We start from the raw sequence: 19,249 nt of genomic DNA, 5'->3' as shown, positions 1-19,249 counted from the left end.
TGAGGTTGTGGATTTCATTAGGTCCTTCCTTTCCCCTCATAATTCAAGCACTGCTATTTGTTAGGAACTTGAGAAGACCAACTATTAGGCATTTGAGGGTGTTTGGACAGAGCATGGGCAGGCAGGAGGAAAACCAATGCAGCTGTGGGTTGGGTGCAATCCTGTACCATGAGCAGTACATTGCACTGATGCAGCCTACTCCAATCTAGTACCCATCATTTGTTTCAGACTACAACTCCTATAATTCTTAACCATTGGCCATGCTGGTTGGGACTGATGGGAGTTGTCCAAATCATCTGGTGAACACCAGCTTGGGGAAGGTTACATTGATAAAACATGAGTGATCACCAACATCTAACACATTCAAGGCACATTGGCCCAGATTCACCATTCTGTGACAGCCAAATATAACCAGTTTTCACCACAGATTAGTTTCCAGAGTGTGATGGCAAATTAAAGGAGTAAGACCCACTGAATTCAACAGCATTTACTTCCAAGTAAGTATGCACAGGTTCAGGCCACAAGAGTCTTTAAAATGTGCACAACCTGTGCTAGGGTAGTCAGATGGAAAAGAGGAGAGGGGGCACTCCTGCTCCTTTAACAGTGGTGGAGAAAATTTCAGCAGGTGCATCTTGTCATGTAAGCTACACTGGTAGAAATTCCCTCTTTCACAAAAGTGTTAAAGGTGCAGGGGCCTCTGTCCCCCTCAAAAGTTCAGCCACAACCTTGCTGCCCAACCCTGTGCAAGTTTATTGGGACACATACCTCCTTGTTGCAACTGCAAGGCTCTCCTTGTGTTTTCTTGGGTGTCTATATACAGTGTGTGTGTGTGTGTGTATGTGTATATATATATATATATATGCTTTCGTAGATTTTCACGGGTACAGGAATGCAGGTTTTGGTGTCCTCGGGTGTCTTCCCGTGTAAAAGTTGGGGTGTCTAGGCGACGTTTCGACGAGGTCTCACTCGTCATCTTCAGGCTGGTGAAGATGACGAGTGAGACCTCGTCGAAACGTCGCCTAGACACCCCAACTTTTACACGGGAAGACACCCGAGGACACCAAAACCTGCATATATATATATATATATATATATATATATATATATATATAAAATGCATTGACTGTGGATAAGGCTTTCATTGGATACCAGCCGCAATGGCTATGTTCCACCTCCACTGTTGGAGGCAGTATGGGCCTGAGGACCAGTTGCTGGGAATCACAAGTGGGGAGAGTGAATTTGCACCCAGGTCCTGCTCATGGGCTTCCCACAAGGATCTGCTTGGCCTCTGTGAGAACATGGTGCACTCCTGGGGTACAATGGACCAGTGTGTCTGGCTGTTAACCAGGAGGTTGGTGATTCAAGCCCGCCCAAGGACAGCTGTGGGCAAGATAGCTGCATTACATGGGCTTGGCCTAGATGACCCTTAGGGTCCCTCCCAACTCTACAATTCTATGAATGAAAATCACACAGGTTGCACTTACTCTTCAACAGTTGCAACCTGCAACTCAAACGCATTCTGCCACCTTCTGGGGCACTAGGTGGGAGCAAGGAGCCTCTGGGTTTCATGTACATTAATTTATTTGCATGCATATGGGCATGGGAAGCCCCACCCACCAAAATGTAAACTCTGCAGATTATCCAAAGAGGGAAGAGCTGAAATTTAAAGAAATGTAGCAGACGTATAAGTAATGCATACTAGTGTTGTGGGGTGGAGAAGCATCTCCAGCATCTTGCCAAAAGGCAAGGCAGAGACAGTGTTTTTATCAGAAAATAGGGCTGTCTCCATCCTAAAGGAGGAACTGGCAGGGTTATTGCTCAAGTGTGCACCAATACTCCTTCCACTACTGTAGGCTTCCCCTCTACTCATCTTTCCTTCCACCAGCAGGTGACAATCATTAGGTCTGAGGCAGGCTCCAGCCCCACCCAGGCTGCTCAGCCTTCTCTTAAATGAAGGCAAGCCAAGGTAATTTCTGTTGAGTTAGTGCTGTAGAGTGGAAGTGGAAAGGGCCGGTGAGGGGGAGAAAAGGGTCTTTTGTGTTTTTAAAGAAAGATGTTGAGGTTCCAGAGTGACGACCGTCCATTCAAGCAGAGGAAAAGTTTAGGTAAAAAACTGAGGGATGAACTTGAATGATGAGGTGGGAGATATGATTCTGGATTATAAATAGGAACTTCTACTAATTTTCCACTTGCATCTTTCTGACTATTTCCTTTTAAGCTAAATATAACACCCTTCTAGCATTTTCCCAGCATATCTCATTGTCTCTGGATTCTCTGTCTTCCCTGTGAATGACACCTGCTTGTCTGTCTTTCCACTGGCAGGTCTTGTTGACTTTTAAACTACCCTATTTCTTATCGGCTTCTCATTCAAGAAGCTCAAAGTGGCATTTAAGTGTTAAATGTGATAGTCTTCCTCTTGGTAGAGCTGAAACTTCCAAAACTCTTTCTGATGACTTTTATCTGTCATAATCTCATTTTTAGCCTCTCGGATGCAGGAAACAACTGATATCAGGACAAAGTATCCAAGCAAGATTCCGGTAAACCTCCTCTCTTTCTACCTAGATTCTAGGGGGAATTCCCTCACAGAGCTATCATTCCCACAGCAGTTTGGTAATAAATCCCTCTTCACAGAGAACTCTAGGACCTGTTTGAGGGCAATAGGAGCCTCCTAACAGCTCTCAATACCCTTAATGGCAGCTCCCATAATTCTTTGAGGAAAGCCATGGGTCTCTTAAGTGGTATCACAGTGCTTTAAGTGTGTGGTACAAATGTGGCCTTGTCTGAACTGAGTATGGAATTCATGAGCTGCTTAGTCTTTCCTGATCACATGAAGCTGTTGAGAATGCATAATCTGGACTGAGGCTTTGCTAAATCCTCAAAAGCCATTCTAAGACTCTAAGAGCAAAAGAGACTCTGAGAGATGCGAGCTTGGGGCTCCCACAGTTATTGCAAGTTTTCATTTACTGAACATAGTACCCTCAATTCTACTCTGAGGAACTTGAAGGAACTTATATATGGTTCCTAAAGAGGCTGCCATTCTTAAGAGCACACCTGCTTATCCAGCAATGGAGCTTCCATCATGTGCCTTGACATTGTCCAATGCTTTCCTCTCACACAGGTGGTGCTTGAGCGTTACCAGAAGGAGAAGACACTTCCTCAGTTGAGCCGGGTCAAATTCCTGGTTTCAGGGGATCTATCTATGTCTCAGTTTGTCTACAGTCTGAGGTAGGGAAGAGTTTTCACATACTGTGGTAATGTGGGAGAGAGAGATGGGAAAGACAATTAATTCCATTTGCACTTAAAGGTACACCTGCGTACCCACCTTGCCCCTTTTGAAACAATACATAGCCAAAATGCAGCCTTCCACTGGCCTTTGGACTGATCCTCTCCCTTCCCCTCTCTAGGGCCCGCCTGTCCCTGACAGCCACTCAAGCCTTCTACCTGCTGGTGGACAACAAGAGCCTGCCCTGCCTGAGCCTGACTGTTTCGGAGGTCTACGAAGCCAACAAAGATGACGACGGCTTCCTCTACATTACCTACGCATCTCAAGATACGTTTGGTGATATTGGCCCATAAGCCCATTCCAAGGAAGGCCTCTGCAGTCTCCCCCTCCTCCCTTTCTCTCTGAGGCATAGTTATCACAACATGGATTTTTAAACTGCTTTTGTGTAAGAGTGGCATGGGAGAAGAGTATTCACCATCGGGCAGGCTCTGCTTTGTTGTCATTGTCCCTGAAGCAACTGAACTACCTTTTATGTTGTATGTGCCTGAAAAGACGCCCAGATGACAGGGTGTATTTTAGGGTCATGTACTTTCTTAACCAACTCTGCAGGGCCATTACTTTAACCCACTGCCAGCTTATTCTTTTAAACTAATTTGTTCCCTTATCGCTTCAGACGGATATAGACATAGATATAAAAAAGAGCATCACTACTATTGCACAGGAAACTTTTGTCTGGTTTTCTTTCTTATTTTAAACAAAGCTGATTGGCCTAATGGGAATCTGGAGGGTTCCACAAGTGGAAATTTTAACCACACAGCTGTTTTTGTTACTTCATCTCTTTCTTCCCCTTTTTAAAAAAAAGCCTTCTGACAAGACTGCAATAAAGAAATAAATGGGCACAATTACACTCACCTGATCCGAGTATGGCTCTTTCTTCCCCACAGGAGAAGTGAGTGGTTATTAAAGACACTGAGTCTTTTCTCTCTCTTTCTCTTGTTTTCAAAAAAAAAAGGAGGTAAAGGTGGCTTGATTTTTGCTCTCCTTGCTAAGCAAGCAAGAAGAATCTGGGCACAAAAGGGGAGGGGCTGAAGCACAGAAAAGCTGACCTTCCTATACTTTGGCATAGGGTGGAGAGGGCTTTTATGTCTGCCAAAAATGGGGGGGGGCAGAGCATTTTGAAGAGCAGTTCCAATCAAATGCTTCTATGGATATGAACATGTATCCTAGCATAAAAGAGAAATGAAAGATTCCCTTAGAAGTATTCTTTCTGTATCTCTTTCCTCCCAAATTTTGGCGATGGTGATGATGAGGGGTTCTTTTGTCCCTGGGTCCTGTGCGCAAGCCCTTGGAGAGGTCTCTTTCATCTTTGTGGGGCTAGAACAAGACTGACAGAACCTGTGGCTCTCCAGGGGTCCTTGGACTCCAACTCCCATCAGCCCCAGTCAGAATGGCCAGTGGCCAGGGATAATGGGAGTTGTACTCCAGGTACATCTTCTGGAGGACCCACAGGTTGCCCGTCTCTGTTCTATAGCAGCATGAGCAGCGATGGGCAAAATGATTCCATCACAGTTTGTCATTTGCTCAGTGAGGTACAAATCTAGCATTTATAAATTCATTTGGAAATTCTGTTACTCAGGTAGCTCCATCAGTAGAGTAAAGGTAAAGGGACCCCTGACCATTAGGTCCAGTCGTGACCGACTCTGGGGTTGCGGCGCTCATCTCGCTTTATTGGCCAAGGGAGCCAGCGTACAGCTTCCAGGTCTTGTGGCCAGCAGGACTAAGCCACTTCTGGCGAACCAGAGCAGTGCACAGAATCAGTAGAGTAGGAGACTCTTAATCTCAAGGTCATGGGTTTGAGCCCCACATTGGCAAAAGATTCATGCATTGCAAGGAGTTGGACTAGATGGCTCTTGTGGCCCCTTTCAAGTCTACAGGGTTTTTTTCTGTGATTCTTCAAGGGGCCATTTTGAACAAATGAGCCCCGGTAGCCCATGCGAGAACTTCCATTAGCACAATGGGGCTTTCCCTGCTTTCTTCTCCCTGCCCTCCTACCCCAATTGGCTCTGGAGAAGAGTCAGGAGAGGGACAGAAAAGGGGGAACTAGTCCATCTGGCAAGCTGAAGTGCTTGCACTGATAGAATGGTTCCCAAGATTTCAAACTAGGTTTCAGTTTATAGGAATATGATATAGTCCAAGCGCTCAGTATGCAAGGCAGCCATCTCCTCCTCGCCCCCTACTCAGTACCATTTCCAGAGACATTTCTAGTCCTGATCGGAAAGTGTGTGGACTTTCCTACCCCTGACAGATGCCTTTACCTCTAAGGAAGTTGGGGGGGGGAATGATTTTAAATCCCTCACACCTCTGCATATTGCTGTAACTTTACTAAACTTTATTAAAAACAGGGGCAGAACATCAAATTAATTCATAAACAATCTCAGTTTGATTGTGAAAATGTGACTTGGTTGGAATGAAGTCAGGATATGATATATTCAATAATTATGAATCTGCTGGATTTCACTAACCAATTGACCAATTGTAAGTTGCAGCAGCATTACTCGTTTTGAATGAGGGCAGTAAACGATGCCTTTATTCTGCTAATGCAAGGATTTAAGCTTGTGCAATGAAACTTCCCCCCACGCATCCCATGGCCTCCCTAAATCTGGTCCAGAGGTTGAGGGAAGCCTAAGAACATATTTGGAGGAAGGGGGAGGAGACAAAGGAATGTTCCATTGTGCAAGAGTAAACCCTTTCACTAACGGAACAAGAGAGTTAGTGCTACTTGGGACGCAAGCCTCCATTTTGTAAAGTAGCCCCTTGGAAGAGAAGTTACATGTGGGTGATATCTGCTGTAGTCTCCTAATGAACTCTGATTAGTAATTAATTTCACACACACACACACACACCATAGCTGGCTTTTAAAGGGAATCAGAAAACTGCATGGAGGGTAGGTCTATCTATGGTTTTTGGCAATGGTGGATTAAAAAGAGCCTCTGTGTTCAGAGATAGTGTACCACTGAATGCAGAGGCTTATTGAGGGAGCCTGATGTGACATCCAGACGTTGCTCTGCACCCAGCTTTGTATTCAGCCTGAACGGGGGGGGGGGGGCTCAAAAAGAGATGGAGGGGCCCAAAGAGTCTTGGCCAATGGCTGAATGCCAGTTCAATGGGAATGGTGGTGGGTGCTTTTCTACCCCGCTTGTGGACTTCCCAGAAGCATCTGATTGGCAGATCTGGGAAACAGGAGGCTGGGCTTCAAAGGACCTGTGGTCGGATCCTGCAGAGTTCTTCCTGCATTTAGAAGAGAGAGGCAGGCAGGCAGGCACAGCTAAACCTCAAGCCTGCATGGAAACCTGAGACAGGCTTTGAGCTGAACATACAACTTTGATGGCCTCTTGGTGTTCTCTGCACATGCTCAGAGGAGCTCATTGTTAACTCTCTGTTCTGCCACTTAAAAAGAACCCTGCCTCAGCTTAAACTCTGTCTCAAATTGCTATGGGGAGAAGGCACAACTGAACACGCATCCAAAAATCATCCATTCTTTTTTTTTAAAAAAAAGAAGCTAAGTGTGGTGCATTCATCATGAGGAGGTTGAGAACAATTTTCCCAGCTGACAGTGATGTGGTGGAACACCTCCTCCCTGTTTCACGCTTCTGTTGCACTCGAGTGCCACAGCACGCTGAGTGGGGGTAAATATTTCATGTTCATTCGTAAATGTTACTCTAAAATTAGCCTGAAGTGTGGAAACTAATAGGAAGAGAGGAGGCGGTTTTTGCTGGCATGCCTGGCTGAGAGACAAATTACAAAGTGTGTTAACATTTGTTTAAGAACATAACATGGACTGATTAGATGAGACGAAGAGCCTATTCAGTCCAGGAGGAGGGCATCCGTGGCCCTCCAGAATTTGCTGGACTACAGCTCCCATCATCCCTGACCACTGGCCGCACTGCCTGGGCCTGATGGGAGCTGAAGTCCAGCAGCCACAGGAATGGATCATAGCTCAGAAGTACAGCATCTGATTTGCATGCAGAAGGTCCCAGGTGTGATTCCTATATCTTCAAAGCTGCCTCTGGCAGCTAAGAAAGGCCTGGAGGGAACAGTCACCCCTTCCTGTTTCCCCCCAGCACTTGGTAGTTGGAGATATACAGCCTCTGAACATGGAAGCTCTATTTAGCTATTATGGCTAACAGTGATCAATAGACTTGTCCTTCATGTTAATGTACCTAATTCTATTCAAAAGGTATGTAAGCTGGGGGCTATCATCATATCTTGTAGTGCTGACTTCCATCAGTGATGGTAGGGGTGGCAGGTGTAAAGGGTGTTAAGGGAGGGACAGTGCCTCTGGTGGGGGGCACGTTGTGCTCCTTCTGCAGCAGTTTGTCCAGCTTTGGTCCCCACCCTACACTCAGCTCTCACCTGTGGCTGCTAGAAGCTGTCAGCATGGGACAGCAGCCACACCCCAGAATATGGCTTTGGGTAGCCAATGCGTCTCAAACCCTTTCCCTGAATGTGAAGACAGGCTCCATCAGGTTGAGCGGACAAGACCAAGAGTGGGCCCAACAGTCAAGAAGGCAGTTTCTGCACCTGCTGTAGAGGGAAAGGAGGGGCAGATGGAGTTCATCAACCTGGGGAGGCAGCCCATCTAGGAGAAAGAAAACTGTGATAAAGGTTTTTGGAGTAAACCCTGCATACCCACTGCCTTGTGGGATATCTTTAGGAGAAGAAAAGGCTCAGGAGTAAACCCTACACAAATCGGGAGTCCCTAAGGCAGCTGGATAGCACCTCCTGCAACCCAGCTGGTGCCAAACAGTTTGCTCTGCTTTTCTTTGGGCCACATCAGGGAGGCTGGGAAGGGGGACGTATTGTGAACTGGGCATCCAAGGACCTCCAGACACACTTCCCAGGCTTGTGCCCCAGGGAGGTCACTTTGGTGCTGCAAAGAGAGCAAAAAGAATCCTGGAGGCAGCAGTTGTGAGTTTCCAGTCTCTTCAGCTACAGCAGGTGTTGTGATTCTCTAGTAGTTTGACTCCCCCCCCCCCCCGATGCAAACTCCATTGCCTTTTGAAACAGATGGATGCCAACAATAGATACTACAGTGGTGGTGATTTGTGGTGGTGGTTGTTTTTCTTTGGTTTCTGCATTAAATTTGTATGCCACTTTTCCACCAAACAGTGCTCACAACCGTTATCAATTATACAAATGCAAGAAACACCCTCTTCCAACTTGTGATTCCCAGAAACTAGTATATAGAGACACACCACCTCCAACAGTAGAGGTAGAGAAGAGCCACATCGCTAGCAGCCATTGTTAGTCTTATTCTGCTTGAATTTGTCTTTCAAAGCCATCCAAGTTGGTGGCCATCACTGTCTCCTGTTGGAACACATTCCATAGTTTAGCTGTGCCCTGTGTGGAGAAGTGCCTTCTCTTGTCTGCCCTGACACTTCCATCATCCAGCTTTATTGGACTGCCCTGAACGATGGGGGGGGGGGGTGGAGGGCGGGACACTCTCCCTCCAGTTTCCCTCTTACAGGATGTGACCCACCGAGCTGTTGGCTGTCCCCTGAGCCATGCTTGGTGGTCCATTTGCAGCTGGGGGAGCTCAGTCAACCTGGAAACTGGGGTCTACTCAAGTTCCCAGTAGGCTCTGCCAATGCATGGCTGGTCTGGATTCAGTAGGATGCCTGTGAAGTTGCTCAGGCCTGCTGTAATGCCTTGAAACTGAAGAGCGAGCAAAAGACAATCTTCACAAGACTGAGCCCTGCCAAATCTCCATGCAGTGCACGTGCCTGGCTGGTAGACCGTGGGTGGATTGTGTTGAATTATAGATCTTGTAGGATTTACATCTTTAATTTCCCAAGGGTTCAGATCGTGGCCCACCCAGCAACCTCATTCATTGCCCTTCTTTTTTTAGGGGGGGGGGTTCCATACGCCTTTTCCCTCACTGCCTCCCCCACCCCACCCCCATCCACCTGCATTGGTTCAGCTCTCCTGCCCAACAGCTTAGCTATCTATCATCCTGTCGGCAGTGTTTACCTCAGCAATTGCTGCCTTCTTTCCCAGGCAGATGTTGGGAGGCTTCCCATGCGGGTGTCTGCTTGGTCGGGGTTTTGATAAACATATATTTAACCTGTCAGCCTGCAGCTCATCCATTTCTATCTCAAGCTCTTCTCCTTTGGATTTAAAAAGCCAGGACGAGGAAAGCTAGTTTTGCCTTTGTCTGCTTTGGAAGATGATATAGGGGCTGGTTAGGGCTGGTTCCAATAGGCCATTATCTGCTGGAAATTCCTCCCATCTTCTTATTACATGATACATGGTTTGTTTTCAATTTATTTATTATTTCCTTTGATTTATATCCTGCTCCAACCCTAAGGCTCAAAGCAACTTAAATTTACTTTCTCACACACCTATCAAAAAAAAGGAGGTGGGGGTAGAAAGGGAATGAGATGATGTAGAATTTCCCCAAATAGTTCATGAGGGCCCAAGACAAACACTAAAGTGTCCTGTGGTGGTGATTTTGATACCTGCTGTTGAGGGGAGACCCAAGTGACTCCTTTCATATTGTGATGGGAACCTTTGGAAAAAACCCCCCAGCCTGAATTCATGAGTCCTCAGCAGGGAATCAGGTCAGACTTGTGTTAATGGAGGGGGGGAATGGGAGGAGGGGACTGAAATAGATGGAGAGATGAATGACGGGGAAGCTCAGAGAGGGAGATGATTGTGGAGGAGAGGGAGAGGGAGGGAGGGAAGAGGGAGGGAGGGACTCCTCCAAACTCCATCCATTTTTGGTTCTGATTTGACCCTCCATTGGATTTGGCTCAGCCCACAATCAGAAGGGCTGGGGAACGACGACCCTGCTTCCCCATAACAGGCACCCCTTGTGGGACAACAGTTTATGTTTGCAGGTTGTGCAGCCAGCTAATTCTGGCCTGGGGCTGCTGTTGGGCCATCCCCTCCACACCCAGTCCAGGAAACACAGAGGAAGCAGAGGAAACACAGCCCAGAATAACTAAGGAGATAGTACAAGAATACTTGGCTAGTTTAGATGTATTCAAGTCTCCAGGGCCAGATGAACTGCATCCAAGAGTATTAAAAGAACTGGCAGATGTGATCTCAGAACCACTGGCAGTCATCTTTGAGAATTCCTGGAGAACAGGCGAAGTCCTGGCAGACTGGAGGAGGGCAAATGTTGTCCCTATTTTCAAAAAGGGGAAAAGAGAGGACCCAAATAATTACCGCCCAGTCAGTCTGACATCAATACCAGGGAAGATTCTGGAGCAGATCATTAAGCAAACAGTCTGTGAGCACCTAGAAAGGAATACTGTGATCACCAATAGTCAGCATGGATTTCTGAAAAATAAGTCATGTCAGACTAACCTGATCTTGTTTTTTGACAGAATTACAAGCCTGGTAGATGAAGGGAACGCAGTGGATGTAGCCTACTTTGATTTCAGCAAGGCATTTGACAAGGTGCCCCATGATATTCTTGTAAAGAAGCTGGTAAAATGCGGACTTGACTATGCTACCACTCAGTGGATATGTAAGTGGCTGACTGACCGAACCCAAAGGGTGCTCATCAATGGTTCCTCTTCATCCTGGAGAAGAGTGACTAGTGGGGTGCCACAGAGTTCTGTCTTGGGCCCAGTCTTATTCAACATCTTTATCAATGACTTGGATGATGGACTCAAGGGCATCCTGATCAAATTTGCAGATGACACCAAACTGGATACTGACAAACTGGAACGTGTCCAGAGGAGGGCAACCAAAATGGTCAAAGGCCTGGAAACGATGCCTTATGAAGAACGGCTAAGGGAGCTGGGCGTGTTTAGCCTGGAGAAGAGGAGGTTAAGGGGTGATATGATAGCCATGTTCAAATATATAAAAGGATGTCACATAGAGGAGGGAGAAAGGTTGTTTTCTGCTGCTCCAGAGAAGCGGACACGGAGCAATGGTTCCAAACTACAAGAAAAAAGATTCCACCTAAACATTAGGAAGAACTTCCTGACAGTAAGAGCAGTTCGACAGTGGAATTTGCTGCCAAGGAGTGTGGTGGAGTCTCCTTCTTTGGAGGTCTTTAAGCAGAGGCTTGACAACCATATGTCAGGAGTGCTCTGATGGTGTTTCCTGCTTGGCAGGGGGTTGGACTCGATGGCCCTTGTGGTCTCTTCCAACTTTTTGATTCTATGATTCTATGACCCAGGAGATGACCCTATCTTTCGTCGAATGGTGCACAACTTCTTGTGCCTGAATGGGGCAGTCGGGAAGCAGCTCCAGGCTCATAACCTCTTGCGTGGGTGCTGGGTCGGGGCCTGTTTCTGGTAATGGTAGCCTGCTGAGGGCGTCCGCATGGCCCATCGCCTTCCCTGGGTGGTGAATCAGTGCATACTGGTAGCTGGCAAGGAAAATTGACCACCTGAGGACGCGAGGAGACAGCACTTGGGGGGTCTGCTTTTCAGGGGCAAACAAGCCAAGCAACGGCTTGTGGTCACTCACCACGGTGAAGGGCCGCCCGTACAAGAAATGGTGGGGGTTTTTTTACTCCTTTCACGATTGCCAGACCCTCCTTGTCGATTTGAGAGTAGTTCCGCTCGGCTGCGGTGAGCGTCTAGGAAAAATATGCCACCGGCACCTCTCTTCCATCCAGGAGTTGGTGTCCCAGGACAGTGCTGATGCCGTAGAGCAATGCGTTGCATGCTAGCACCACTGGTAGCCACTCGTCGAAGTGTGCCAAGACCGAGTTCGAGACAAGCAAGTCCTTGACTGCCTGGAATGCAGCCTCCTAGTGCTGGCCCCACACCCAAGGGGCCCACTTGTCTAGGAGTCTGTGTAGGGGCTCCATTACCACCGCCTTATGGGGACGGAAGGCATGGTAAAAGTTCAATAGTCCCAAGAAGGCCTGAAGTTCAGTCTTGCCCTTGGGCGCTGGGGCATCACAAATGGCCCGGCCCGTACCTTGTCCCCAGTCGGGTGGACCCCTTCTGCGTCCACCGTAAATCCCAGAAAGTCCACCTGAGGCACTCCTAGTAGACACTTTTCCCGCTTCACCATGAGGCCCGCCATCTGGAAACGGTGCAGGACAGTGCGGAAGCAGTCCCTGAACTCCTCTGGCAGCTTAGTGTGGTAAAACTTTAACTCACTTTTCAGTCAATACTGTCTGATAAATCCTGCTGGGTGATGTGTTAGGGGCCTTAAAGGACTGTACAAGTTGGGATCAGGGGAAACAAAATGAGATTTGTTTATCCAGAGTGTTTCTTTTTATGCAAATGCACCGTCAGTTCCTGGGGCTAGAGCCCTGTGCAGCATGTGCTTTCACCAACATCATCGCCATTTTTTATTTGTATGCTGCCTTTCCACAGTTAAAAAACAATGCTCAAGGCGGCTTCCAGCATAACAAGATTGACATAATTACAAAAGTCATAAATAAACCACATTAAAAAAATACACAACCAAATGGGAAACAATTTCCACATAAATCTAAATCTAAAACACAGTTAATATCACAGTTTAAAATGACATAGGTAAAAAATAACAGCAATTTAAACAAACAACAAAACAAAACGGAGCCCTCTCTGCCCAGCAGCAGCAGCAGCGGCAGCAGTCCTTTATAGAGCCCATCAGGCCCCGCCCTGGGCCAGGTGGTGAGTGGCAGGACTGGAGCCCTCAGGCGCTGAGCAGGGGAGTCCTCCTGGGCGGTAGCAGCTGCAGCAGTTCTTATGGGTCTGTCAGGCCCCACCCTGGCCAGGTGGTGAGTGGCAGGACTGGAGCCCTCAGGTGCTGAGCAGGGGAGTCCTCCTGGGCGGTAGCAGCTGCAGCAGTTCTTATGGGTCTGTCAGGCCCCACCCTGGCCAGGTGGTGAGTGGCAGGACTGGGGCCCTCAGGCGCTGAGCAGGGGAGTCCTCCTGGGCGGTAGCAGCTGCAGCAGTTCTTATGGGTCTGTCAGGCCCCACCCTGGGCCAGGTGGTGAGTGACAGGACTGGGGCCCTCAGGTGCTGAGCAAATTGGCTATGTGCATGTGCTATATGTGGCAGCATTCCCAAATGCTTTCATGGTTCTTGAAGGCAATGGGGTACATTGCTTAAGTCATCCTGGAGACAAGAACATGGAATGGGCAAACTAAATCACTCGAGCAGGGGAATCAAGGGCATATCATAGCCTGCGGCTGAGCAAAGATTTCAAACCAAGGACCAAGGCTGGCCCTATCACAAGCCGAGTGGCATCGCAGACACAGAGGGGTGGAGCGGGAGCACGACTGTGAGTGCCACTTGTCCTGCCCTGCACCTCCTAACGTATCCTGCTGACCTCAGGTGCAGTGAAGGAGGCTGCCCCATTGTTAGTGGCAAAGCAGGCTCAACTTCCAGCCCGGCTGACTTTTGTGCATGGAATGGGGAAGGGTGCTCTCTCATCCTTCACCTCAGGCAGCGAATGCTGTAGGGCCAATGCCCCCAATGTCCAGGAGAGTTAAGACAGAGATAGCCCAGCAAAGCCACGGGCAATGGGCTAAACACCCTCACAAGATCCCACCCTGCCTTATACTCCAGCTGTTTGAACAGGATCTGCTGCCTGAGTTGCAAGATGAGTAGGTGGTTGCAGGGGTGGAGGAGACGGGGGAGGAGGAGAAAGCTTCAAGACTGCAATCAATCAATCCCATCCTTTCTCCAAAAGCCATAAAGTTTAGGCACATGAGGATAAATGGAACTGGCATTTGCAAGATGAAAGCACATCCTTCATATGCCATTCATAGGACAGGCAGAGGGAGTTTACCATAAAGAATCTATATGTAAAGTATGGTTTTGAAGTGGAGAGAGACGAGGGCAGATTTCTCCCCCCCCCCTCCTTCCTTGAGGTGGGGGCCTTACATTTGGTTCTGTTATTCTCCAGATATGGGCTGTGATTGATCCCTAGGACTCCAAAGAAGAATGGGAGACAGAGATGTGGGTGAATCCACCAATTTTGGATCCTCTTACTTTCTCATTTCCCCCCAGTCTTAAGATCTCTAAATTTCTGCATCCATTTACATTTTTCTTTAAGACCTCATGAAAATACATCAGCACTTTTGTGTAAATTCCTCCTCACATGCACATTTTTGTATGCAATTTTATCAATGCATTTTTCTATGTTATTTTCACAAAAAGTACATTTCTATCCACCCTCTATCCTAGCATAGACGTTTTGTAGACATTACTAGGCTGGAGAACTGTGCTGCAAAATTCAGAGAAGTGTGAATTTTGAATTTTATCTTGGTTTCTGTATTGTTTCAGAAAGTGTAGGTTAAGTGGGTTTGTCCCCTGGATGATTAGCGCAGCACCAACCCAGGCTCCAGTGCCAGTGAGGTGGGGCTGCTGTGGTTCACCAGAGTTCTTTCTCCCTCTCTGGGAAACGTCATTGCCTTGAAGTGAGACTAGAGTGCCTTCATCTGATGTTGGGACTTAAGAGACAGACTAGGAATGCTGTTGGTGTACTGCCCATCCAGTTGCTCAACACCCTCCCTGATTAAACTGGCTGCGGTAGTCTTAAGTACAGTGCTGAAGGAATCTTTGACAATAATTCTGGGTGACTTCAACATCCATGGTGAGCCCACTATTGTACCACACGGGATTTCATGGCCTCCTTGGTAACCATGGGCTGTTTCAGGTTGTCATCTGCCTGGAGCACAGACTAGGACATACCTTTGATTTGGTCTTCATTTCACACGTGGACAGGAGTGATCTGGAAATTGGGGGGGCTCTGTTGTGATGATCAAACCACTCGTTGGTCAAGTTTGAACTCACAGCCGCCATCCCCCTCTGCAAGGATGGGGGACTGATTAATAAAATTACCCCTCAGAGACTTATGGATCCTAATTGATTCTTCAAAACTCTGAGTGACATTCCAGTGGACAGAAGCGTTGATCCTTTTAAGGCTCTTGTCTTACTGTGGAATGCTTAGATGTGAAGAGCTATTGGCATGGTTACTTCTGAGTGCCCTCTCTGCAGCTATGGAACCCACAATGTCCCTTGGTTTCTAGAGAGCTATGTGTGAAACAGGAGGGAGGACAGCTAGAGCACCAGTGGAATAGAACTTGCTCTGAGGCCAACCAAATATTAGCTAGAGTGTATAATCACAATAAGGGCAGCAAAGAATCTGGTCTCATCTGTTGGTGGGGACAGCCATCCTATGATCATTCAGCCCATCATTTTGAGGATAAAGTCACTCGACTCTGCAGTGATTTAGATGTTACCTTTGTGGCTACAGTTCTAGCTGACGTGTCTATTGCTATGTCTTCTCCAACTTTGTGGGATCCATTTCAGATTATGAGGCCTGCCAATGCAGACAGGAAGCTTGCAGGGATGCATCTTCCCACATGCCCTCTTGATCCCTGCCCACCATGGCTGGTGAAATTGGGCTGGGGAGAGTTGATTGGATGGGTACAGGGAGTGGTCAATGCTTCCTTGCATGAAAGGGCCATGTCTGTTGCCTTAAAACAAGCAGTAGTATGACCACTATTGAAAAAGCCAGCCCAATGGACCCAGCAACTATCATCTGGTTGCACATCCTTCCTTCCTGGGGAAAGTTATTGAAGGGGCTGTGACAAAACAACTGAAGACATTCTTGGATGGGACTGATCCTCTAGAGTTTTGCCAGTCTAGGGTCTAGCCTGGGTTTGAATCAAGTCTGGGTCACCCTGCTCCTTTTGCTTACTCTCTCAGGTCCCTTCAGTGCCATTGACCATGGGATCCTTCTGAAATGAGTGCAGAATTGCTTTCAGTGCTGCATTGGATCCCTTCCTACCTGCAGGGTTGTATCCAAAGGGTGACATTGCAAGTCCTCTTCAGCCCCCTGTATTTATACTATGGGGTGCCACAGGACACTATTTTGTCCCCAGTGCTATTCAACATCTATATAGCACCATTTGGGAGCAGTCATGAGAAGTTTTGGAGCAAGGTGTCATGAGTACTCTGATGATACCCCACTCTATTTCTCCACTACATCTAAGTCAGGGGAGGCTGTGCAAGCCCTGGACTTGCAGGGGTGGATGCAAGGATGAACTGGATGAGGGTCAATGAGCTAAGCCTGAATCCTAGAAAGATGGAGGCATTGTGGGTAGGTGGTTCTCATGTTCATGAGATAGGTCAATTGCCTGTTCTGAACTGGGTTGCACTCTATCTGAAGGAGCAGGTAAGCATTCTGGGGCTAAGCTTTCATGTGCATGCACACTTCTTCAGATACACACAAAAGCTTATATCCAGAACAAACTTAGTTGGTCTCTGAGGTGCTACTGGACAATTCATTCATTCATTCATTCATTCATTCATTCATTTCAACTGCGTCAGACTAACACGGCTACCTACCTGAGTCTGGGGCTATTCTTTCATCCATCTCTGTCACTAGAGTCCCAAATGTCCTTGGACCAGGAGTGCTTTTTATTTGCTCCTGCTTGAATGCTAGTTGTGACCATTCCTGGACTGTGACAACCTGACCACAGTGGTCCATGCATTGGTAACCTCAACACTCAATTATTGTAATGCATTTTATGTGGGGCTGCCATTGTATCTGGTCTGTAAGCTATAGCTAAGTGTAGAATGCAACAGCCAGACTGCTCCCAGGAGCAGATTTCTGCACTTTAGTTAAGCATGCTATTTAAGAAAGTTTGTTTTAAAAAATATTTGCAGAAACATATTTTTATTGTTTTTAATTATTTTATTTAGATGGCTACTTGCTCATAATCTGTGAAATATGATTCTAGATGGATTGCAGCTTAGGACTGCAATACCTCCAGGACTGCCTCTTTCCCAGGCATAGGCAAGCTCGGCCCTCCAGATGTTTTGAGACTACAACTCCCATCATCCCTAGCTAACAGGACCAGTGGTCAGGGATGATAGGCGTTGTAGTCCAAAAACATCTGGAGGGCCGAGTTAGCCTATGCCTGCTCTTTCCATATGAACCTACCTAGACCCTGAGATCATCTTCTGAGGCCCTTTTTTGTGTGCCTCCTCCACAAGAGGTCCTTCATTATACACCTATAATGTGTAGACCTCTTTCACCAGGCCTTTGGCTGACTGACACCCAGTGTGTTGTGGAAGGGGGAATTATTGGGTTTTCTTTATTTTTTTATTATGCATTTTCTTTTTTATATTGTTATTTTATGTTGTGAAATGCTCTGAGATTGACTAGTATAGAGCAGTATACAAATTTAATCAATCAATAAAAACAAAATACACCACTTAGCAGCACTTGGACAACCACAAGACCATCTTCAAGGGTAAGACCACTTAGAGCACATCATATTAGTCCAAAGTTGAGGTTACCAGAGCCTGAGCCACTGTGGTGAGGCTATCCCAGTCCAGGAATGGTCATAGCTGAGGTACCATCCAGAAATGGAAACAGGCACTCCTCACCACTGATGCCACCTGAACCACATGACAAAAATGACTCCAGGAATACCTGTACTTGCTCCTTCAGGGGAAGTGAGACTCCACCTAGAACAGGATGTCTCCTGAATTTCCAGACATGAAAACCACCAACCAACAGGCCTTTCTCTTTAGTTTGTTGGCCCTTATCCAGCCCATTACCACCTCTAGGAACTGTTCCCACACCTGTAAAGATCCACCTACACCATCTCTTAGTGCATTACAATATAGGTAAACATGGAGAGAGACAGTTCAAAATAAATAAAGATCTGTGTAACATCTCATACAAAAATGAAGATGGATCTTCCTGATAATTAATCTTGAAGGTGGTTTTCTAGGGTTTATGCTGAAATATGCCTGAGAATTTTATTTTTCATTTGGTGGCATCAGCGCAGCTTTGTGGTGTGTGGCCCAGAGGCTTGAAAGCATCTCCAAAGGGATTTAGAGCCTTTGGATTTTGTGAAGTGTTTGTCTGCAGGGTGAAGATTCACATTCCAATGATGTCCCCATTTGGAGACTTCTGTACATGTAGAGTTCCGGATTTTAAAAGTGTCAGAACAGCACAAAAATAGAAGCTAGTAAAAAGAGTAAGAGACATGCCAAGGGGTGAAGGAAAACATGAGAGGAAGAGAAGAAAGGGGGGGTGGAGATTGAATGTCTTACTCTCAACAAAGGGGACCAAAATCAAAACTCTGGGGCCTCAATGAGAGAAATGGTTTGTTGCGTAGAAAACAGGCTGCTCCATTATGCAAAGTGTAGGGATGACGTTCTTTATACACAGGTGGGGAGACTGTGGCCCTGCAGATGTTGCTGGACTACAGCTCCCATTGTCTTTTCCCATTGGCCATAGCTGAGAATGATGGGAAATGGAGTCGAACAACTTCTGGAGGGCCCTATTCCTGCTCTACAGGCTTAGGTATACAGTAAGCATTTAAGAGGGGGTTATATTCCAGGCATTGTGCCGAAATCCAAAATCACACATAGTCAGAACACACTGGGTGCAATGGTGGGTGGGACTGCCAAAGTAGTTTTTTCCAGATGCCCACCCACTTTCTGCCCCCTTTTAATTTATTTTTTTTATTTTTTTGTCAAGCTCATAAAGCTGAAGTTAAATGTGCGTAACTTGCTTGCCTACTGTAGCTTGATGTCAGGTTCATGTTCTGACAGGTAGGGATGCAAGTCAGCCAGAGCTGCCAAGGTAACAGCTCAGCTGAGACCAATGCTCTGCCTAGCAGGAGATGAAAAGGCAGTTGGCATGCAGCTGTAGGAAGAAGTCCATGTTTTGCAAGAGAAGCAGCTTTGGGAGAGGGGCTGCTTTTGCTTTTGGAGACTGATGCTGCCTTAAAACCAGCATTGCCCATCTATTTCTCCCATCCCCAAACTGTAACTTTGAAAACAAACTGCTATTGCAAAAGGTACCATCAGCCTCCATTCTTCTCACCCTTCAAGTAAACTTGCCCTTCAGTGGTTGCCCCTAGGACTTCCTCCTGGTTTCCACTCCTATTGCATACACACATGAACTCCTCCAGGTTATGCCTTAGGAAAATCTTGTGCAGTCCATCCCAAATGTGTTTCTCATTAGGCCTTCATTATCACAGTCTACCCTGCACTTAAAAAAAAGAAAAAATCAGAATTCTGTGTCACA

The 19,249-nt window shown here is 46.9% G+C and overlaps 1 protein-coding gene across 2 annotated transcripts; it reads left to right on the top strand.

Annotated features, from left to right (window-relative positions):
* The first annotated feature begins 424 nt into the window (after window positions 1–424).
* LOC309335251 (microtubule-associated protein 1 light chain 3 gamma-like) lies at window positions 425–4,078 on the top strand. 2 transcript variants are annotated; one of them, XM_081850123.1, is made up of 4 exons: window positions 425–497; window positions 2,482–2,537; window positions 3,119–3,225; window positions 3,405–4,078. In XM_081850123.1, the coding sequence occupies exons 2-4, from the start codon at window positions 2,490–2,492 to the stop codon at window positions 3,574–3,576; spliced, it is 327 nt and encodes a 108-aa protein (XP_081706249.1). In that variant the 5' UTR covers window positions 425–497; window positions 2,482–2,489; the 3' UTR covers window positions 3,577–4,078. The 2 variants fall into 2 exon arrangements, with proteins under 2 accessions (XP_081706249.1, XP_081706248.1); XM_081850122.1 differs by lacking the exon at window positions 425–497 and adding an exon at window positions 1,993–2,105.
* The last annotated feature ends 15,171 nt before the right edge of the window (window positions 4,079–19,249 follow it).

The sequence above is a fragment of the Podarcis erhardii genome, assembly GCF_964252035.2.
Source record: "Podarcis erhardii genome assembly, chromosome: 2".
In the NCBI taxonomy this organism is placed as follows: domain Eukaryota; kingdom Metazoa; phylum Chordata; class Lepidosauria; order Squamata; family Lacertidae; genus Podarcis; species Podarcis erhardii.
This window is presented reverse-complemented; position numbering and strand designations above follow the sequence as displayed.

Bases quoted from the DNA above. Each gene is read 5' to 3' on its own strand.
- LOC309335251 (XM_081850122.1), top strand. From the start codon at position 2,054: ATGTTGAGGTTCCAGAGTGACGACCGTCCATTCAAGCAGAGGAAAAGT. The intron at 2,106-2,481 runs GTAAAAAACTGA...TCTCATTTTTAG, and splicing joins CAAGCAGAGGAAAAGTTTAG to CCTCTCGGATGCAGGAAACA. The intron at 2,538-3,118 runs GTAAACCTCCTC...CCTCTCACACAG, and splicing joins AGTATCCAAGCAAGATTCCG to GTGGTGCTTGAGCGTTACCA.